Source organism: Glycine max, chromosome 5 (genome assembly GCF_000004515.6).
Source record: "Glycine max cultivar Williams 82 chromosome 5, Glycine_max_v4.0, whole genome shotgun sequence".
Classification (NCBI taxonomy): domain Eukaryota; kingdom Viridiplantae; phylum Streptophyta; class Magnoliopsida; order Fabales; family Fabaceae; genus Glycine; species Glycine max.
The window spans coordinates 19,773,113-19,796,556 of NC_038241.2; the positions used below are offsets into that span (position 1 = coordinate 19,773,113).

Consider the following 23,444-nt stretch of genomic DNA (forward strand, 5'->3'; position numbering starts at 1 on the left):
CTTAAAAAAATAAACCTTACTCATTTTCTGCCTATTCCCATCCTTAATTACAACAGTTAATCTTCATTTCAACGATTACTGTCTTATCTCGATAATGAAATTTAACAGTAACCATTGATTTTAATTAAGAACCTTTCTAATAATATTTACATTTCTGTAACTAAATGTTGGCCTAAATTTAATAGTTAAGAACATTTACCATAAGATAGTAGTAGTTTTTTTCAAAAAAGGCTTTTATAAAAACAAACAGCCTGAAAAGGTGAAAACAACATATATGAAAAAAATAGAACCTGAAGGATGACGGTCAATTGGTCAACCATAATCCGTCCAATAAACACTGTCGCTTTTAATGTAATAATAAACAACAATAAAAGTAAGAAAAAAGAAAAGCAAATGCAACCACATCATTTACTCACAAGCCACACAGCATCGACAGGGTCATAAACTGATACATAATAAATGAAGTAAATAAATAAATAATTAGTAGTTGGACTTGGATTGTTTGTCCTTCTGCAATAGGAGGCGGTGTTAGCTTAAAAGTTACAATATATTTTCTGTTTTCATACAATTGGAAATGATCGAATTTTGTTTTTTTAAAATTTTTAGTATTTTTTTCTTTTCATGTAAAATTAAAATGTTATTTTTTTAGGTTCATATATCCGAATTTAGGTATATTATTATTTTTTTATATTAATTATATATTTACATTGATTATATATATAATTTATGTAAAAATTATAATTATAGGTTTGAATTTATTTAAATCTAACTCTAAATTATGATTGGACACATTTCAAATATGAGAAAAAATACACTAAAAAAATTTGCATGTAAAATTTAAACATTTTTAATTTGATGAGAAAGAAAAATATTTTTAAGCTAGTTTAAAAGACAAATAAATAAATAAATAAATAAAAATGAAGGAGAAAAAAAGATAGTGGCAGAGAGGGAAGGGAAGAGTCAAAACAGTTGGAAGCCGGGACCAGACACGAGGAGCAGAAGAGAAAGGAAGAAAAAAGAATCCATCAAATGAAAAACAAAGAACGAAGAGTCATAACAAATAAATAAAAAATAGAGAAAATAGATGCAGAGTGTGTGTGTGAGAGAGTGTGCATCTCCATGGCCATAGAAGATAACATAGAGAACTAGGAGTAGTGAAGGAGAAGAAAAGTGACACCGATAGTGCTGCTGTTGTTTGTTGTTGGTGGTGTTGCTTAGTGGTTTCTGCTCCGCTACTCTTCATCAAACGACGCTTTTTTTTTTTTTTGTTTGTTTGTTTGTTTCTTTCTTCTTCGTTTTCTCTCAACAACCACCACTTCCTCTCTCTCTTGCTGTTTAATCCACCTTCCTTCTCTCTACCTCTCTCTCTTCTCTTGTTGCTGTTTGCTGCTGCAACGTTTTCCTTCATTCTAATCCTAACCGTTCAGTCAGACACACATATTCACACACTTTTTTTTGGCGCTTTCCGATGGAAGCATCGGAGATTTGTTCCGTCAAAGTCGCTCTTCATATTCGTCCTCTCATTGCCGATGAACGACAACAAGGTTGCATTGAATGTGTTTCCGTTACGCCTTCGAAGCCTCAGGTACTCTCTTCTTCTTCTTTCACCTCATCTTTTTTTTTTTCTTTTCTAATTTTAATTCCAGCTTTATGTTTTTTTTTACGATAATAGTGATAATAAATGTAATAATTATTATTATTAGCTTTGTCGTTTAGCGAATAATTCATTAATTTATGGCGTCTTCTTTTTTTGGGCACCGGGGTTAGCTTAATTATCATTTAGAAGATTCTTTCTTTCTTTTTATGTGAATATAAAAAATTATTTATGGCTGCATTTATGAATTATGATTTCCTTTTTGTTTACTTACGATGGAAACTTCAAATTTGATTCAATCCCCTTGTAGAAAAAATAATAATTAAAAAGTAAAATTGGAAGTCAGCTTCAGAGGTTTCTCGCACTTGCAGTTTTGGGTTGTTTGATTTGATAAAATTGTTGTTCGAAAGTATAACTGGGTTTTATTTTTATACGTTATTACTATTATTATTTATTATCATCATTATTAGTCATGGCTCATGTTACTATAAGTGAGGCATTTTCCTCTTTCATGCCATGAGTACCCTCGTCCTATTTTGGATTGGTTTCTCGTTCCTTTTCTTTGTCTTACTCGCACTGAATTTGATCCATGGGAATAAAAATTTGCCATTGCAGATCATTTCAGTTCTGGAAATTTATATCATGTTGTTTTAGAATTTTTAGTCAAGGACCCGAATTATGGTATTTCTCCTATTTTATTAAAGCTGAGATCAGGGAGATAAAATGATTATTGCTATAGGTCTACAGTCTTAAAACAATGAAACTTGTTCTCTTGTTTGGATCATGGACTTAAATTCCATAGAAACGTACTCTTTTGGATGGAGTTACTGTATTAAGTGAATTGAGGCAAGCTTTAAATTACGTGCATTCTATGGTGAAACCGTGAAATTCACTTTCTTTGAAGATTTTGACTATGAATTCATATTTTCTGTATTATTTCACTGTTATAAGTGGAAAAAGTACGAGTGAGCAGTGACCCTGTCACCCGGATAATCTGCACATTTCTTGTGCTCTTGGCTCCTGATAATCCTATTGTGGTATTTCAATCACCAGGTTCAAATTGGGTCGCATGCCTTTACATTTGATTATGTTTATGGTAATGGTGGATCTCCTTCAGTTGACATGTTTGAGGAATGCGTTGCTCCATTGGTTGAAGGCTTATTCCAAGGATACAACGCTACAGTACTTGCCTATGGTCAGGTTAGGTCCATCTTTCATGTCATGTACTCCTAAAGTTGAGAAAGATCATTCTGCTCATCTTTTGTATTTGACATACATATTGGTCACAGACAGGATCTGGGAAAACATATACCATGGGAACTGGCTATAATGACAATTGTCGGAGCGGATTAATTCCTCAGGTTATGAATGCCTTTTTCAACAAGATTGAAACACTAAAGCATCAAACGGAATTTCAGTTGCGAGTCTCCTTCGTTGAGGTATATCCACTATGCTATGCTGGTTTGAGTATGCAGAATCTACATATGTTCAAAGATTAGGTTTATTTTTTAAATTTGAGCCTTTATATGGTAGGTTCAAATAACTAGTCAAATTATGGATGTTTCATGTGAAATGTTTTTCCACACAGCAGTTTATTTTGCAACATAGCTACGAGCCTCCAATTAGCTGGCTTCATAAAAAATGGAAATGTTTCCATGAATTCTTATTCTTGTCAAGGACTTAATAGTGCATTTGATTTTGAAGATTTTGAAGGAAGAAGTGAGGGACTTGTTGGATATGGTATCCATGGGCAAACCAGAAACCTCTAACTCTAATGGCCATTCTGGAAAAGTAACTGTTCCTGGGAAGTCACCAATTCAAATTCGTGAAACATCAAATGGAGTAATAACACTGTCAGGAATAACTGAAGTTCCTGTAAGTACATTACATGATATGTCTTCTTACTTGGAACAGGGTTCTTTAAGCAGGGCAACAGGAAGTACAAATATGAACAACCAGTCCAGGTAAATGAGTTCTCAGTCTTCCTTGTTCACCTAAATAAATGATACTTGATGCTGCCAATTTGTGTTTGGATACTTTGGAAAATTGAAGCTGTTTCTTTACACTGTGGACAGTGGCATAGTGCCTTGCGATATTTTAATGTTCGATGTGAATTTTAACATTCTTTCATTGTAAACTTTTTCATGCCAACACCACTGGCAGGTACTACCTTTGGTCCTTTTTATAGGAACCTTTTGGCAAGTTTGCCTTAGTCCTTTTTATAACATCCCCTGCAAAAGTCTACTGCATAATTTTTTTAAAATGCCCTTAATTACTTAACAGTTTTTCTTGTCAATAATAACAATACATGTGGTAAATTTATTTCTTAAACTCTCTCTCACATGATGATAATGGAAGATCACTAGCTAGAACATAAGTGGAGATAAATTGATTAATTTGGAAGAGAAAGATTAAGAGAATGAGGCCCCATTAATTTAAGGATAATTCTGACAAATACCAATAACTAAATCCCTTAATTCTTGTGAAGTGGTTAAAGGGGTTCTATATATATGGCCAGAGGTGACAGTGGATAAGCAATAAGCAATTCCTGTAATTTGAGTAATTTCAAATTCTAAATTGTGCTGATAGTATTAGGAAGGTGAGTTCTGAATGAAAAATCATCCTTTTGTATTGTAAAATCAGATGATGTTCTCTAAGTGGAATTATCTCAATTTTTTTTTTTGGACAGCAAAAGTATATTTTATAGATAAAAGTACCAGAGGTACTAAAGATACAATATAGTTATAGTTTTAGATAGACTAATAGCTATAAAGAATCAGGCTGTATATCAGTCTAATCAGTCCAGAATTCTCGACATCCAATACAACACCTTGCCCCACAGGTTTTTGTTTCCTAATTACAAAAGCCATCTATTAGGTTGCTAGATCACTGATTATAGTGCATAGAAAAATTTTTCTCCATAGCTCTAAGCCATGTCCAGTGCAAAAACACAGCATCCTCCAGCAGCTTGATTCCATTGAATTGTGCATTCTGGAAAATGACCTCATTCCTATGCTTCCATATAGACCAATTTAAGGCTATCCACCAAGTCTTCCATCTGTTATACCTCTGCGATCCTGGCTTCCCATGTACATGCTGCAGAAAGTGTTGTCTTGTGTTAATTGGAGACACCCCCAAGGATCTCACCCAAGTTTGAGATTCCCACCATAGAGGTAGTATTTTATTGCATTCAAAAAATATGTGGGATGCATCCTCCTCCCTAATTCTGCAAAATGAACAGAGGGTATCTTCCAGCACCACTTGTCTTCTATGCAGGTTCGACTTAGTCGGTAGTCGATCTCTAATTAGCCTCCAAGCAAAGATTGATGCCTTTGCAGGAATCTTTAGCTTCCATAATCTTGAAGTGCTCCATCCTGATCTTCACCCTCTAAATGACCCTGCAGCAATTTATAGACACTCCTTGTCGAATAAAGTCCATTAGGCTCATGTTTCCATACCCAGCTATCAGGTACTTGTTGTTGAATAGCTGTGAGAGCTCCCTCATAAATTCGTATGTAGAGTCAGCTTCATTATCAAATAATTGCCTTCTCCAGGTCAGATTCCATTCCCAGGATGTATCAGAAAAACTTCCCACTTGCTGGATAAGGTTGTGTTACTGTCTAGATATCTAATATAGCCTTGGAAATTTCTGCATTAATGCTACTCCTTCACCATTCCAGCAATCTTCCCAAAATTTGATTTTATCACCCGACCCCACATTCCATGATAATCCAGATTGCATCACATTATTCAGCTGCTGCTCCTGTGTGACCACCATTAGATCCTGCCACCACAATGACTCATTAGTGCCTCTTTTACCTTCAGTCAATGCTCTCCACCCGCCATACTTAGACTCCAATATTCTTACCCACAACTCTTTTTCTTGGTGAATCATATCCCACTTCCACTTTCCGAGTAATGCTTTGTTGAAGTTACGGACATCTTTTATCCCCAAACCCCCTTTTTCTTTTGGGAGGCAAACTGATTCCCATTTCACCCATGCAATCTTCCTTTGATCCAAACCTCCACCCCATAAAAACCTGCGCTGAATTGTGATTAGTTTTTCTGCTACTTTGCTAGGCAACCTGAAAAAAGAAAGAAAATAAATTGGGATAGATGATAGTGTGGATTGTATGAGTGTCACTCTCCCCCCAAAGGATAGGTATCTTTGCTTCCATCTAGACAATTTTCTCTCACACTTCCTAATCATCGGATCCCACAGCTCACAATGCCTTGGGTTTGCCCCAATAGGTATACCCAAATAAGTGAAAGGCATGGCCAAAATTCTGCAATTCAGATATTCTGCTGCCTCTTTAGTCCGCAGGTCTGATTTTCCAAAGGCCATAAGGCTGTTTTTCGCAAAATTTATTTTGAGACCAGAAGCTAATTCGAATCCCCGCAGAATTGCCTTAATTGCCTTTATGTTTTGAATGGTGGCCTCCCCGAAAAATATAGTATCATCTGCATATTGCAGAAAGCTAACTGGAATATTGTTTTTTCCCACAGCAAATGCGGTGTAGATGTTCTTATTGATTGCTTCCCTCATGAGACCCGCTAAGGCTTCCGCTACAATGTTAAACAACAAAGGTGCTAACGGGTCGTCTTGTCTAAGTCCTCTTTGCGGAGAGAATTGGGGAGTAGGGCTGCCATTAACCAAAATAGATATGGAGGCAGATTTAACACAGCCCTGGATCCACTTGATCCATTTATTGCAGAAACCCATCCTGCGCATCATGTATGTTAGAAAATTCCACGAAACAGAATCATAAGCCCTTTCAAAGTCTGCTTTAAATACTAAACACAATTTCTTTCTTCTTTTTGCTTCCTCCACTACTTCATTGGCAGTAATTGCACTGTGTAGTAGCTGCCTTCCAGCTACAAAAGCAGATTGTCTTTCATCTATAATGTTTGGCATGATTCTCTTCAACCTATTTGCTAAGAGTTTGGCCACGATCTTATAGACGCAACCTATTAATGAAATAGGTCTGAATTCACTCAGATTTTGAGGGTCCTGCACTTTAGGAAGTAAAGCAATGAAGGATGCATTTCCTCCTTTTGGGAAGATCCCATTTGCGTGGAATTCATAGAGAAATCTGATGATGTCTGGTTTGAGAAGGTGCCAAAATTGCTTGATGAACTTGAAGTTCAGTCCATCCGGGCCCGGACTTTTGTCATTACCACACTCCCAAACTGCCCTCTTAATTTCATCCTCTGAAAAACATCCTACAAGCATCTGATTTTGCTGCTGGTCAATACTCTTGAAGCTAACACCATTCAGTTTAGGTCTAGTCAGTTCGGGCTCTTGATATCGCCGTTGGATAAATCTGAATATTTCTTCTTTCACTGTGGCAGGTTCATCAACCCATGCACCTTCAATATGCACTCCATTTACTGCATTGGATCTCCTATTTGAGTTAAGCAGTAGGTGAAAATACCGGGAATTACAGTCACCTTCCTTTACCCACTTCGATCTTGCTTTCTGCCTCATAATTGACTCATGGTATTGAGCAGCTAACCACAGGTCCTGCTGTAACGTTTTCCTTTTCATACATTCATCAGGGGATAGCTGCCTATCAGCTGACTCGATTTCCAGCTTGTTTATTTCCTCCTCTAAGTCCTGGACCTTCTTAAAGGTTCCTCCAAAATGCTCCTTGTGCCACAGCTTCAGCTTCTCTTTAAGATGTTTAATTTTTTCTGAGAACAAATCCTCCCCAGTGGAATTATCTCAATGGTAGAGAAAAATAACAAAAAACCTTCCTCATAAAAGTTACTATTATTTTCTTTTGTATATTTTATAGATTATCAATAATTTGGTTTGGACTGATTTTTCTTGAATATAGCTTCTACTGTTTTTTTTTTTTTTGTCTTTTCCCTAATAGGAGTAAGTTTTAACTTTGTATTGTAATTTCCATTGGATTCTAAACCTTCGCAACAGATTTGAGTGATGGAAAAGTGTTTTTTATATGGTTACCATTATATTTAATCTTTTTAATCTAATAACTTGTGGTTCCTTTTTTGCTTGTATTAGTCGATCACATGCCATTTTCACAATCACACTACAACAGATGCGCAAACTCCATTCTGGTTCTCCCATCAATGACTCTTCAGACGAGGATATGGGTGAAGAATACCTTTCAGCAAAGCTCCATTTGGTAGATCTAGCTGGATCTGAACGAGCTAAAAGAACAGGTTCTGATGGTGTTCGTTTGAAAGAAGGTTGGTAATGCATGATTAACTTGAATATAATGATAATGACATGTATACTTTTGTTTCAAAATACCATGTCAGAAATACTGTTTAAATAATTGAAACTGATAATGACAAAGATTTAATGACTTTGTTTTATAATAGGTATACACATCAATAAAGGTCTTCTTGCTCTTGGTAATGTCATAAGTGCACTGGGGGATGAAAAAAAGAGGAAGGAGGGTGTGCATGTTCCCTATCGGGATAGCAAACTCACTCGACTCTTACAGGTCAGAATAACATTTTGTTGTTTGACATACTAGTTATATATATAAACACAGACTATCAATGTATGGTTCAAACATCAAGATTTGGTCCTTTCACAATAAACTACTCCTCTCAGGTGATATGTATATATATCATTGATTCATCATATTGTTGCTATTGGGATAGATTTTAGATTTGTCTATACTTGTTCATTGTCTCATGTTTTTACCATTATGAAATCAGATATACCATAGCTTTCCTTTTGGCAGTATTATGCAATGTCTAAAAATTCCTTGTAATGGATTACGTATCTTAACATATATTCTTTATATATTTCAAAGTTTCAAAAAGCTTTAAGGATTCTATCTCCTGTATAAATATTTCTGGACTCCAACTTATTTGTGGCTTTAAAGCTTTTGAAGGAACTAACTACTGAATAAAAAATTCAAATCAAAGTATTCCGTATTGAATAATTGAATTTCGGTGTTACAAAATAATAGCTACTGCTTATCTGTATCTACTATATGGGGTCTGTTAGCTTGATATTTTCTTGAGTTTACCCTTTCCATTCAAGGAAGAATTCTTAGTTTATTAATGTCTGTCTTTAAGAATCTTTTGATCCCAAGCCACTGGTCCTTGTTGCAGGATTCACTTGGTGGAAACAGCAAAACTGTCATGATAGGTAATACTGCTGAGCATTGATTCATGTCTCAAAAAATTTGTTTTTAAGCATGTTCCTCTTTTCCTCATGTTCAATCCACTTAAAATGTTAAATATTCCTTTCATTGAGTTCATTTTGTTTTAGTTGAAGCCAGCTTATTGCAGGGGATAATTTTATCTTGTTAATGTATGAGCCAGTTAACTAATTTCACCTTCTTGTTGGGTATCTTCTGATTATATACCACAAAATTAGATGGGTAGTATTTTCATCTTTCTTATTATAAGAAAACTTAACTATGCTCTGTTTTACATTCCATTTATGCTAATCTCTTTTTATCATAATAAGAACACAGTAAGGTAACAATTAGATTGGTCAAGCGGAAAAAGATACTCTATGAGCACATCTGATTTATTTACGGACTTTTTGAATGTTGATTGAGAAACAATTCATCAAAGCATTGGGGAGGCCCATTAAATAAAAGATGAAATTGGACCACATACACATAATTCAACATGCAGTTTGGCAGAAAAGATTCTGATGTCAGGCATTTCTGCCAATTTCATTGCTATTCAGATAAATGCATTTGCTGACTTTGTACTCTACAAGATGAAATTAAAAGATTCTTTTTCTTCTTTTAGACATTTATTGGATACTGTATTGTCTATATCTAATATAGATAATGAATTATTTTTAACCTAATCAAAGTAAATTTTTTACATGCTTTTCAATCACAAAATGGTTACCCTTTCCTCAGCTTGCATTAGTCCTGCTGATATCAATGCTGAGGAAACTCTCAATACTCTCAAGTATGCAAACCGTGCTCGCAATATTCAAAATAAGCCTGTGGTAAGTTTCCACAATTCTTTGTTACTTAAGTTATTGTCCTGTTCTTTGCCTTAGGAAGATGAGGAAATTCATTCTGGTCTAGTTTCATATGTTATAATCTATATTGTTAATTTTACAGGTTAATCAAGATTTCATCTCCAATGAGATGCAGCAATTGCGCCAGCAGTTGAAGTACTTGCAGGCTGAACTTTGTTTTCAGGGAGGAGTTCCTGCTGATGAAGTGCGGGTATTTATCATAACTGAAACTTGCATGTTAAATTGGCATGAGTTTATTTGAGTTTCGTGCACAGCATGCTGCTTTTCTTGTACAGGTTCTCAAGGAAAGGATTGCTTGGCTTGAGTCTACTAATGAGGACCTCTACAGAGAACTTCACGAATATCGCAGTAGATGTGCTTTTGTAGGGAGATGTGAAATTGATGAACCTGTATGTGAATAAGAAAATCTTTAGAACTTAAATGCTTGTCTGTTACTTTTTCTTATGTAGATTAAATATCATTGACATAATTTTTTTTCTTTTCTCAGGATGGACACATTTATCTCATGAAAACCGATGGGCTTGAGAGGCGGTTTCAGAGCTTAGATTCATCTGATCATTCCCTGGTTGGAAGTCTATCAGGTCGACATTTATTAAGTTGTATTTTGAGTCATAAGAACCTAGTTGATTTTAAGGATTTCAATATATAGGAATTTGAAACCCAGCAGAGGGGGAGAGGAAATAGATAACTCAGCCCCCTGCCTCCATTTTTCTGTAAAATTATATGAGCTTTTATTCCTAGTTCCCACTTCGAGTACATAGGGATTTACACCTTTATGGAAGGTGTGCATCGTCTTGCAATGACAGTGGAGTCTAGAGATGAATGATATTGGATTAAGCAATGGTTTAATACTTGGTCATTAGATTATGTGTTTGAGATATTGAGTTGTTCCCCACTATGTTAGTTTGGAATTTGGATTTGTTGAGTGAAGCTCTTATACTTTTGGTTCAGTCTTCAACATTTGGACACTATCTCCTTCTCTTTCCCCATGTTTCAGGTGAGGATTCTAGGGAAACTGATGAAGCAGCAAAAGAGTTGGAGCATGTACTATTTCAAAATACCATGGATAAAGAGATGAATGAGTTGAATAAGCACTTGGAGCAGAAAGAGGTTTTATTTTTACTATTTGTTGATTTGTTTCTAAATTGTATATATAATGAGTGATTGTAAATGTCTCCTTAGAAAGTTATGTTTTAATCTAATCTAATTATGCATATTTCGGAGTTCATTTTATGCAATAGACATCAAATTTGATAAGATGCGAACTTATGAATCTCTGTATTGTATTAATATATCTCAGAAGCAATCTTAGTGGCTTCTATCTTGCTATTGAGAAGTCAGTACAAACAATTCAAAAGTACTAGCAAAGTCAGTTCCTTTCAAAAAGCAGCATGGATATGAATGAGTTAAATAAGTGCTTGGAGCAGAAAGAGGTTTCATTTTATAATATGTTAATTTGTTTTTAAATCCTATATATAAAATTGTAAATGTTTCCTAAGAAAGTTATTTTTTTAATCTAATTATGCACATTTCGGAGTTCCTTTTATGTGAAAGACATCAAATTTGATTATGTATTGTATTAATATATCTCAGAAGCAATCTTAGTGGCGTCTATCTAGCTATGGGAAGTCAGTACAAAAAATTCAAAGTATTAGCAAAGCCAGTACCTTTAAAAAAAAAACCAGGAAGGGTACTGGAATGTTCTAGTTGTTTAATTAATTGATCCATATGCTATCGCTAAGACCAACAGAGCCACAGAATATATCTGTACATGCAGTGTTGAACTTTATGGTGTTTCTCATGTGGGTGAAGATTAGGCTTTTTGCTATATCATTCTCTATTATGATCACAGATTCACAGCAGAGAGATGAAATTTCAACTGAGTATCTGATTCTATCGCCCCTTTTTTTCTTGCAGTCTGAGATGAAGCTCATTGCAGTTGATACTGAAACACTCAAACAGCACTTCGGGAAGAAAATTTTGGAACTTGAGGAGGAGAAAAGAAAAGTGCAGGTTGAACTGGACTTGTTTAATTTTAAATATCTATCAAGTGCCACGCAAGAAATCTCTACTTTTCATGGTGATGGATTTTGGACTTGTAATGACAGGAAGAGAGGGACCGTTTATTTCATGAGGTAGAGAATCTTGCTGCTAATTCAGATGGACTAGCACACAAAACTCAAGATGTTCGTGGCCAAAAATTGAAAGCATTGGAAGCACAGGTGATTTTTTTACATGCACTAATGTCATTCTCGAGTCAAAAGGTTGTCATTCTTGACCAATAATTTTTTTCATTTGTTTTTTCGAATAATGAAACATCAGATTTTAGACCTCAAGAAGAAACAAGAAAGCCATGTGCAACTATTAAAGCAAAAGGAGAAGAGTGAAGAAGCTGCAAAAAGACTGCAGACTGAGATACAATATATCAAGTCTCAGAAGGCCAGTTTCCATTTGTTGAGCTGATTAATTATAAGATTTTCTTTTCCATATCTGACAGTTGTATTTATGTACATTGCAGGTTCAGTTGCAGCATAAAATGAAGCAAGAAGCAGAACAATTTCGACAATGGAAGGCTTCTCGTGAGAAAGAGCTACTCCAGGTGGTTTGCTTAATTTTATAAAGATGTCAATTGTCATCATAATAGTTTAAAAAATGCACAAGAATTTCATTGTGCCTTACTGTGATTAACTTGAGGCCATTTTCTACACTGAATGCATGATTGTGCGCACCTTTTAATGTATGTGTTTTGTCTCAAAACATATGGCATGCCAGATTTTTTTATGAAAACTGGATCAGAATTACAGAAATAAAACTGCCTAACTTGCAGAACTTTGAGGGCCTGCACCTCCCAATGCCCAAAGGGCCCACCCAATTCTCTCACAAATGACAAAACTCGTTTGTCTCTCCCCTTCCTACTTATTTATAGGCAACATGCCTTATTCAGTAACTCACTAGTCACCAATGTAATTAACTTATGGGTAACTAACCTGTCATAATAATACTAGGGTTTACCTAACAATTTTAGTTGAATGTTGTAATCTTTATGTGCTTCTGACCCCATCAACTTATGGAATCCGTGATTGCATATTGCATTAAATGACTACTTTAAATATAAAACCATTTGACTTTTCATCTAACAGTTTTTAAATTTTGTGATAGCTGTTCATGACATGCTATGACCAAGTGGTCAAGAGTTTGATTCTTGACGTCCCCATTCTTTTAAATAAAAGTTGAATTTATGCACAATAGAAGGTGCATCTATGCTTTTTTTTTTTTTTTTCGGCAAATATGTTAGTTGTTAGTTTCTTAGTATTTTGTTAGTGGGAGGTATTCAAACCCACAACCTCTTCCTCCCCCTTCTCCCTTCAATCACCAAGTCAACCTTATGACTCCAAGGTGCATTTATGTTACCCATACTTCACTCCCAAAGGGTGGTTATGTGAGGGGACATGGTAATTGTAAACCATTTGTAAGCCTTCACCGAACGACTTATGCTTTTGGGAAACTTGGTCTTCGACAACTACATTTTTATTTGAGATAAAGTGACAAAAAAATAACTATATGTTAGTTATTGAAATTCTTCATTTAGGAAACGGTGTCTTTGTTTGTTGTGCTTTCTACTTGATAGATTTGCATTGGATTTGTCCCCTAAAAATTAATCATGCTGTAGTTGTGGTTAAAACATGGACTAATATGTGTGGTTGTGCCATATTACTGTAATTTTAATCTTGATTTTTTATTTTTTGCAGTTGAAAAAGGAGGGAAGAAAAAATGAGTATGAAAGGCATAAGCTTGAGGCTCTAAACCAGCGTCAGAAAATGGTAAGTTAAAGATATAAAATTAGATGGGAAATTGGCGCGTGATTGTTATGGAATGAGAATGAAGTGAGTAGGTGGTTAACTATTATCTGCAGGTTCTTCAAAGGAAGACAGAGGAAGCAACAATGGCTACGAAAAGGCTAAAAGAATTGTTGGAAGCCCGCAAATCTTCTCCTCGTGACAACTCTGGTAGAACTAGACTTGGAATTACTTTCTTTTTACTATATATTCTAGTTTGCTAACTATTTTGCTGTGTCTTTCAGTTTATTCAAATGGGCATCTACAGCCCGCGCTGGTAATAACCTATACTTGGCCTATATATTATGCAATTTGTCAGCTTAAGAGTCAACCAAAAATGTTTTGCTGGTTAACTTTGAACCAACCATAAATGAAACAATGCCTGATAGATGAGGAAAGGGGTATGTTAGGAAATATCTTTGGTGTTGGATCAAGTGGTCTCGGAATAATTAAAAAGGGGGGTTGAATTAATTATGAACGTGTCTTGACTAATTAAAAATTTATCCTTCTTAATGTTACTAGATTCAAATAAGCTTTTACTACTAAGTTAATAAAGTAAATAATAGAAATAAAAACTTAACCAAAAGTAAAAGTGATACTTAAAAGTACACAGCGGAAATTAAAGAGTGTAGGGAAGAAGAAGACAAATACAAGATTTATACTGATTCGGCCACAAACCGTGCCTACATCCAGTCCCCAAGTAATTTGTGGTTCTTGAGATTTCTTTCAATCTTGTAAAATCCTATAAGCCAAAGATCCACAAGGGATGTACCCTCCCTTGTTCTCTTTGAAAAACCAAGTGGATGTATTCTCCACTTGAACTGATTCACAAGAGATGTACCTTCTCTTGTTCTCAGTATAACAATTCCCAAGTAGATGTACCCTCTACTTGTACCACAAAGGATGTATCTTCCAATGTGTTGGGACAAAGAATTCTCTGACGGTTAGTTCTTTGAACCTTTGTAAGGAGAAACAAAAGATATCTCAGACGGTTAGTTCTTTGAGATCTTTTGTTTAAGAGGAAGGGAAGAATCAAAAGAATTCTAAGGCGGTTAGTCCTTTGAATCTTTTGTAAGGGAAAAGAGAGACACAAAAGAATTCAGGCGGTTAGTCCTTCGTTCTTTTGACAAAGGGAGAAGAGAATGAAAAATATGAATATCAAAAGTTTTTGATCAAAAAACTTTTCTTGGAAGAGAAAGTGTTGAACAAAAACTTTTAGAAAGATGAAGAAAAATGAATTAGAAAGTTCTGTTAAAAGTGTTGAAAGAGATGAAAGAAGATATTGAGAGATGTTGAAAGATTGATTCAAGGATGTTGAAAGAAGATGATATAAAAGAAAGATGATTGATAATATTATTTTAAAACTCATGTCATGATCACATATTTATAATCTCTTGATGACTCAAGTCAAAGTTTGTGACTCTTAGCAATTTTTTTAAAAACTAGTCACTTAAAAAAGTTGTGACTTTTAAAAAAATCTTCAGAAACAAGTCACTTGAAGAATTGTGACTTTTGAAAATGTATTTTTCGAAATCAGTCACTGGTAATCGATTACCATTAAGGTGTAACCGATTACACATCAACAGATGTGACTCTTCATTTTGAATTTTAAAAATTAAAATGTTTAGAAGTTTTGGTAATCGATTACAGGTATTGTGTAATCAATTACACAAGTTTAAAATACTTTAAAACTGTTTAAACATAAGTTATAACTCTTGAAATTTGAAATCTTAACGTTTTAAAACACTGGTAATCGATTACCAGAGAGTAAAACTCTTTGGTAATGATTTTGTGAAAACTTCTTATGCTACTCAATATTTTGAAAAACTTTTTTAGTACTTATCTTGATTAAGTCTTCTCTTGATTCTTGAATCTTGATTCTTGAAACTTGATTCTTGAATTTTTGGATTTTGCTTGACTCTTGATTCTTTGGCATCATCAAAATAACCTTGGAAGACATTGCTTCCACACTTGAAAGAGCTAAGAGCCATAGTAACTGTCAGTTAATTAGAACAATTAGGATAACTAACTGTTAGTTTGTTAAGAAACTATAAAGAGTCTATTAGAGGGGAGTTAGAGGGAATGGGGGATTAGGAAATGGAGGATGGTGAGACCTCGAAACTCATGTATTTTTTCTCGGGTGTTGGAGGTACCACAATAATAATACACACATTCTCTGTTTCGGGTTTAGTTTTATCAACTGATATCAGAGCTCTTATCTAGGAGCATGGGAACAGTTAATGGTGATGTAGGCGAACGTGAGAATGGAGACACGCATGGAAGCCATGGAGAAGGTGATAGAGGAGAATCGCGAAGCGGTGGAGGCGCGATTGATTTTGATAGAAGGAATGATACAATGATTAGCAGCGGCATGGATGAAAAAAACCTCCTGAATCGAACGTTCATGTGGACAATTCGATAGGAGGGAATAAGGGGAACGTTGCCCAAGGCAGAAATCGGTGGAGAACTCTTGAAATGCCAATATTCAAGGAAGAAGATCCGATGGGCTAGTTAACGAAGATAGAAAGGTATTTTCAGTAGCAAGCTGTAAGAGAAGAGGATAAGCTTGAAGCAGTGATGGCACGGAGAAGCTCTAGGGTGGTTCAAATGGTGGGAATCTTGGAACCCAAACCATTCTTGGGAAGGGTTCAAGATTGCAATCTCCCAAAGGTTTCAAGCGTCTAACCTAGGGAATCCTTTCAGGCATTGCTGGCACTGGAACAAGAAGAAACAGTGCAAGAATTCATAGGCCAATTCGAGAAGCACATCGGAATGGTGAAGGGATTGGAGGAACCATTTTTGGTGGAGTTGTTTCTCAAGGGGCTAAAAGAAGAGATCAACACTGACGTAAGGCTCCATGAACCAAAAAACTTGATGGAATCTATGGTCAAGGTTTGTAGGGTGGAAGATAAGAATCGAATCTTAGGAAAGTTACCCAGAGTAATTGTAAGGGGTATAATTTTCAGAAACCTAGTTATTCGGGTGAGAGATTGGTAAGGGATTGACAACCAGCAAATAGTAAGGTAGCTGATCCTATTAATTCGGCTAAAACAAGATCCAGTGGATGGCAAGGTAGAAGAACCTTCCATAATTTGTCACCCGCGAAAGGGGTATGTTAGAAAATATCCTTGGAAGAGCTAAGAGCCTTAGTAGCTGTCAATTAGTTAGAACAGCTAGGATAACTAACTGTTAGTTAGTTAAGAAACTATAAATGGTCTATTAGAGGGAATGGGGGATTAGGAAGTGGAGGGTGGTGAGACCTCGAACCTCATCTGTATTTTGTCTTGGGTGTTGGAGGCACCACAATAATAATACACACATTCTCTGTTTCTGGGGTCCAGTTCTATCACATCCTTACAGAAATTGATAATCTTTGAGCTATCAAACCAGGCTAGGATGTTAATTTGAATTGTATTTAATGAAATGAAGTCCTGCTGTTGAATTTCTCTCCTTGCATACCCTTCAAAATGACTTTTCTGTTATTTAGCATTTCAAATAAATTTTTAACATGGCTTGTGTGTCCAGGTCAATGAAAAATCCCTCCAAAGGTGGCTTGATCAGGAGATGGAGGTCATGGTACATGTGCATGAAGTTCATGCTGAATATGGCAAACAAAATCAAGTGTAAGTTTTCATGGTTCTTCCTCCTTTCTTACCTTCCAATTCTATATACCGCATTCTCAAACTATCTATTCTTCTACTATTGATTGAATTATTTTTTTTAGCCAAGCTGCACTGGAAGAAGAGTTGGCTCTACTAAAACAGGATCGGTTTTCAGATGGGCAGACTATTCCCAAAGGAAAGAGCAAATATTTGAGGTGGAAATTTTCATGCTTCAGTTTATGCATGTGGTTTTTCTATTTTGGAGCAATTCACTATTTTTTTAACTTATGTTTTCCTTGCTTCCCATTTATTAGGCTGTTATCCATGTCACCAGATGCAAAAGTTGAGAGAATAGCTTCTCTTGAGAACATGCTGTGCATGTCCTCAATTGCTTTGAAAGCCATGGCTTCCCAACTCACTGAGACAGAAGAAAAGGAACGGACATTAAATAACCGAGGTCGTTGGAACCAGCTACGCTCAATGGGAGATGCAAAGAATGTGCTTCAGTATTTGTTCAATGCTACTGCAGAAGCAAGGTGCTTTTGGAATCTTCTGAGGATCTGGTTAAGCTTTTCTAGCTTTTATTATATCAGTTAACTAGAGAGTAGAGTTATCATGTATCAATTTACAAATATGAAAATTTTCTAAGTAGTCCAAGGGTAAAAACATCTTTGGCAAGTGGCCAGCAAAACTCTAAGCTGTATGTCAGACTGTTGATACTAGATATAATGATTCCTTTCTTTTGAGATGATTCACTTTCTGAACTGGGCATTAGCTATTTTTTATCTGTTCTTTTTTTGGCTATATCAAATGCCAGTTGTTTTGAAAAATTTTAGACGCTTTTTGTTTCCTATATTCTACGTAATGGTAGCTTGCATCATCTTTAACAGGTGCGAATTGTGGGAAAAAAATATGGAACTTAAGGATTTGAAAGAACAACTAAAAGAGCTTGTAGCACTGCTACAACAAAGTGAAGCACAGAGAGAGGAACTTGTAAGGGAGCAAAAAATAAAGGAACAAGCTGTTGCCATCAGATTGAATACACCGGCATTGGTGAGATTTTACTCATTCTATTCTATTTGCAGTTAGCATAAGCTTGAGTAGTAAAATGTTTCAAATCCTATACATGGGACTGCTACAGATTGTCGGTAACAAGTATTTGAAATAGTTTAGCGCAAGATTAAAAAATCTATGTGGGATACAGTTACTTCTAATGGAGCAGATGATTTTGAAATGACTGTCTAGAATTTCATAACTATTATTTTATCACTTAATCAGAGCCCAAATCATGTTTATCAATTTTTAGATTCTTAACTAGAATTAGTTATAGTTTTGATTACATAAGAGATCCTTACAAATTTAATCTCTCATTCATTATAATTATATAAAGTTTCTGACTGAAACCAGCAGGAAAACTCTCGATCCTTGAAACACCTTGCGGATGAAATGAGTGGTCCATTATCTCCAATGTCACTTCCTGCACCAAAGCAACTCAAATTCACTCCTGGAGTTGTTAATTGGTCAGGCAGGGAGTCAGCTACATTTTTAGATGAAGCACGAAAGGTATGTCTGCTAGATTCTATTTCTCTGATGATGATAATGTTTGTTTTCCAATTAAGTTTTAATGGGTTTATAACCAGATGATACCCATTGGAGAGTTGTCAACGAAGAGGCTAGCAGCTATAGGACAAGCCGGAAAACTTTGGAAGTGGAAGAGAAGTCATCATCAATGGCTGCTACAGTTTAAATGGAAGTGGCAGAAGCCCTGGAAACTCTCAGAATGGATCAAACACAGTGATGAGACAATTATGAGGTCAAGGCCTCGAGCACAAGCTTTGATTAATGTGATATGATCTGATGTTGTTGAACTCATAGTAAAGGACATTTCCAATTCTGAATATTGACCGCGGTGTGTTTCAACACAGCTTGACAAGAGGACAGTTGATTGCAGGTAGTCTTTACCCTGTTGTTCCAAAAGCTTTTTTTAACTCCTAAGGAGGCAAGGACTGCCGAGCATTTCTCAATGTGTTTGTCATCTTTTCCTTACTTCCTAAAAAACAGTATTACATGAATTCTTCATTCTAATGAACTAATTGATTTATGCTATGGGGAAAATAAATTAAAATGAATTAATGGTGTAAAAGGAATCAAATTTCCACACAAGTTAAAATGTACTAATGAGCCTTAACTTATATGAAAGTTAGGAGTCAAAAACTTTAGTTGAAAAGTTCTCATGAACTAGAAGCTGATAGTAGTGCACGATGTAGACGCAGAATAGTCCATGCTTTTTAGTAAATTATTAGCTTCCTTTAATTGAAACTCAGATTGTGCTTCTGCACTGGAATTGTTCTCTTAATTTGCAGTATGCATGCAGGTACGATGTAAATTGGACAAGTTTCCTGGGATTTATCAGGGTCTTTTTGCTGAGGTACAGTTTGGTTGTTGGAGAAACAAATGTGAATAAAACGATACATGTATTGTTTTATTCTCATAATTCTGTGTAGCTTGTAAGTTGTAACAACACATGGTAGGCGTAGCTCCACATGGACAGTATCAGAGGTAGGAATTAGTTTTATAATATATAGGTTGATCAGGGTACGTTGCACACGTGCATAGATTAGAATATGTAGATCGTGAAGTTGCCTCATGTTAATTCTGTAGGTTTTTTGACAAATTTTGTGAATTGTGATCGATACAACGTGAAAGTCTGTTTTTTTTGACAGCTGTAATATTTCTCAAAATTGCTGTTGTTTTTTTGTCAGCTAATTGTAATTGATTCATTTTTAATTCTGAGATTGAGACCCACAACTTTCTCTGGAAACGACAAATACTTCAACTAAATTTTGAAGGCAGGTATCAAAAGGGAGTCGCACTACAAAATTAACTATCTTCCTGCATTTTAACAAACACAAACGAGACATGAAAGATAATAAAATGGAGGAAAAGCTTGAAACTTAATTCGTAACGCGACTAACAGAAACAAGGGTATATAAACAAAATTGAACTTTATTTTTTCCATTGTTTGTCCATGGATACAGTATATCTTATTAAAATATATTCCAAATTACTTAAATATTTTCATATTTACTACCTAGCGTGTACATCAACTAACACAGGTTGTTTCTCTGATCTGTACAAAACAATATTTTTCCTTTTTTATGTTTTTGATAAAATGTATTTTTAGTTTTTATTAGAGTTTAATGCCTATATACTAACACTATCAGATAATTTTACATGTCATCCAATTATTCGTCATCCTTTAAATTACTTTAAGATAATTATTTTAAAAGTTAATAAACTTATTATCTATGGTGAGTTGTGATTGAATGATTAGTGTATAATCATTTTTCTTTTTATTTTATATTCATGCACAAACATAAAAGTTTGATAATCCCTTATATAAATTAGAATAATTATTTTAAGAGAAAATAGGTTTTATCTTAATAGTGTGAAACAATTTTATATCATCATTCAATCACAATTCACCACTATGATAAATCTATTGACTTTTATAATAACTATCCTGAGAATCATATCAATGATTATTTGTGATTGAATGATAATGTGAAACTAGTTTACACTATCAAATTTAAATGAAAACTTTGTTAGAAAAGTCACCTAAATTGTGGTCACCCTTAGATGAGGTGTGTTGAAAGTTACACATGGCGGATAATAATGGGCAAAAAAGGAACATGTTGAAGGTCCCATATTGACTAAAGGTAGTGTCAAGATAGACTATATAAGTGAGAAACAATCCTCAACTTACAAGTCAATTTTTTAGGATTGAGTTAGGCCCAAATCCACACCAACAGGGATGACATTTTCTGCTGCTTTTGTCTATTTGGAGGGAAAACGTCTAAATAATGTTGTTTGGGCTCTAGAAATGTTTTGAGGTATTTTTTTGAGACGTGATGGACTCCCTGGAGTTATTGTTATCGACAGAGAGCAATTTGTTGTGTCAGTTTCACATTGATAAGAATATGAAGGCAAAATGTAAAAGCCTGGTTGGTCAAAACAATGCATGGGATTATGTCATGGAAGCCTGGGGGCATTTGGTGGATTGTTCTTCTGAGAAAGACTTTGATGAGTGCCTTATGAAGTTTGAAGTTGCTTGCTCACCATGACCAATGTTTGTTGACTATGTGAAGCAAACATAGTTGATTCCCCATAAAGAAAGATTTGTTAAAGCCTGGACGAATAAGGTGATGTATTTAGGGAACACAACAACTAACATGTATGAAAGATGTAAATATTTTTTGTTGTTAGGGTTTAGGATCTAATGAATAAAAATAATTGTTTTCGTCTACTTGTTTGTATATTTCAAATGCAGGGTTGAGTATGCTCATTGGGCTTTAAAGAAACTACTACAAAATAGTCTTGGAGACCTATGTAGTGTATGAACAACATGATCACGCTGCAACACACTGAAATTAAGGCATCTTTTGAGACAAGTACACATGTGGTTGGACATGTTTTTAAAGTTACCTTATACAAGCAACTACTTGGCAAGGTATTAAGGTATGCTTTAAACCAGGTTGCTGTTGAGTTTGAACGTGTACATTATGCTAGCAAAAAACCTTGTTGTTGATGTATAATGAGAACTACTCACAGTCTTCCTTGTGCATGTGAATTAGCTAGATATGTTGTTGGTAGCATACCTGTCATACCCTAATTTCGTCCGAGGATCATTGTTTGTTGGCATGCGAATTTCGCTTGACCGCCTCAAAATGTTTAAACACCCATCGTTATGTAATTTGTAAAGTTTCGCAACATTCCGGAAGGGAAAAACAAGCGTTGTTGCGCAATCCATGAAGTTCTGCAACATTCCGGGAGTCAAAAATAGCATCGTTGCATAATCCGTAAAGTTTTGCAAACATTCCGGAAAGAAAATGGATGTCGTTATGTAATCCATAAAGTTCCGTAACGTTTTGGAAAGGAATCAACAAAAAAAACACAAAAAAGGGTGTATTTAGCAAAAAGGGGGTGCAAATAGCAACCAGGCCCACTTGGGCCTTCCAGAGGGTTCCAACAGAAGGCGGTGCCTTCTGGTGGAAGCAACCTTGCTCACTTGGGCGAGTTGGGCGGCAACCACCTCCCTCTTTTCTCTTATAAATAGGGGAAAGAGGGCAGAGTAAATGGTTCAGCCCTTCTGGTATTTGAGGATTCTCTCAAAATTTGTGAGGAAAATTTTTTCCGCGAAAAAAATCTAAGCTGAGGTGCTTCCGTAATGCTTCCTAGACATTTTTGTGAGCGATTTCGTGAAGATTCTTTACCGTTCTTCGGTCTTCAACCGATAAGTTTTCGAAATCGAATCTTTCAATTCATTCTATGCACCTTTAGTGGTCCCCACTTGTTTCGCGTACTTTTATTTTCATTTCGTTTGTTTTCCGTACCCCCTTTTAATGTGCTTTAACCGTTTATTTAAGCCGTTTTCTCACCTAATAAATGATAAAATGAATTTCAACCGATCATTTGAGTTGAAATCTCGTTTAATCACTGTTAAAATAAAATCCAATCGATCGTTCACGCTGTAATATCGGTTAAATCGAAAAGGGCAAAATAATAATAAAATAATAAAAAATATCTTTGAATAAAATAATCAAAAAAATCAATCGAACGTTTTTCTTTGGGAATTTCCTTAAATGAATTGACTAATAACCAAGGTGAAACTAAAGCTAAAATCAGCTCACAAATCAAGCTTTGTCCGCAAAAATCACTAAAAACCGTTTTAAGATCCAACGCCTTAAATGATCCTCTTTGCTTTTATTGGTTGACATGAACCGTTCAAAAGCATAAAAATCAATGTGCGATTTTTCCGCTTTTGTCAATCACCCCAAGAGATTGTTAATGGTCCAACACCTTATTATTTCTCTCCTTTCAAAATCAAAAGATCATTTAATGGTCCAACTCCTTAAATGACCTTTTGTTCGGTTAAAATATATCTTGCGAAAAAAGATAAACTCAACTTAACCAATGTTTAGTTCTGAAAGAACTACGTAGGTCTGATTTCCTCATCGCAATTGAGGATACGTAGGAGCAAGGGAAACACCCTTGTCGACCCCAAAAAAATAAAAATATAAAAAGCATAAAAACACAAAAAGACATAAAAAAAGGGAAAATAAAACATTTTGAAGTCATATTTGCACACTTGATTAAAGGCTGTTGTCCATTGTGACGAACGCGTGGGGTGCTAATACCTTCCCCGTGCGTAAAAATAACTCCTGAACCTTTCCCGATTAAAGTTCGTAGACCACACCCTTTCTGGTTTTTTTGACGTTTTCCTTGAATAAACGTTGGTGGCGACTCCGTGCATTTTCCTTTCTTGGAAGACGCACCCATGAGCCCCGCGTCGCCCTCCCGCTGAAGGGTAGGTTGCGACAGTTGACGACTCCACTGGGGACTGTTTTTAGAGAGTT

The 23,444-nt window shown here is 35.4% G+C and overlaps 1 protein-coding gene across 2 annotated transcripts; it reads left to right on the forward strand.

Annotated features, from left to right (window-relative positions):
* The first annotated feature begins 929 nt into the window (after positions 1 to 929).
* On the forward strand, positions 930 to 19,750 carry LOC100787957 (kinesin-like protein KIN-4A). Of its 2 annotated transcripts, none has more exons than XM_006579813.4 (26): positions 930 to 1,585; positions 2,648 to 2,794; positions 2,884 to 3,033; positions 3,299 to 3,558; positions 7,623 to 7,810; positions 7,946 to 8,070; positions 8,693 to 8,729; positions 9,463 to 9,554; positions 9,673 to 9,780; positions 9,866 to 9,979; positions 10,078 to 10,171; positions 10,588 to 10,700; positions 11,508 to 11,603; positions 11,699 to 11,812; positions 11,913 to 12,029; positions 12,109 to 12,189; positions 13,340 to 13,411; positions 13,504 to 13,597; positions 13,672 to 13,703; positions 16,952 to 17,049; positions 17,151 to 17,243; positions 17,343 to 17,564; positions 17,919 to 18,081; positions 18,436 to 18,591; positions 18,669 to 18,979; positions 19,403 to 19,750. In XM_006579813.4, the coding sequence occupies exons 1-25, from the start codon at positions 1,469 to 1,471 to the stop codon at positions 18,879 to 18,881; spliced, it is 3,096 nt and encodes a 1,031-aa protein (XP_006579876.1). In that variant the 5' UTR covers positions 930 to 1,468; the 3' UTR covers positions 18,882 to 18,979; positions 19,403 to 19,750. The 2 variants fall into 2 exon arrangements, with proteins under 2 accessions (XP_006579876.1, XP_006579877.1); XM_006579814.4 differs by having other exon boundaries at positions 18,439 to 18,591.
* Positions 19,751 to 23,444: the final 3,694 nt, after the last annotated feature.

Bases quoted from the DNA above. Each gene is read 5' to 3' on its own strand.
- LOC100787957 (XM_006579813.4), top strand. From the start codon at position 1,469: ATGGAAGCATCGGAGATTTGTTCCGTCAAAGTCGCTCTTCATATTCGT. The intron at 9,555-9,672 runs GTAAGTTTCCAC...TTAATTTTACAG, and splicing joins ATATTCAAAATAAGCCTGTG to GTTAATCAAGATTTCATCTC. The intron at 18,082-18,435 runs GTGAGATTTTAC...GACTGAAACCAG, and splicing joins GATTGAATACACCGGCATTG to CAGGAAAACTCTCGATCCTT.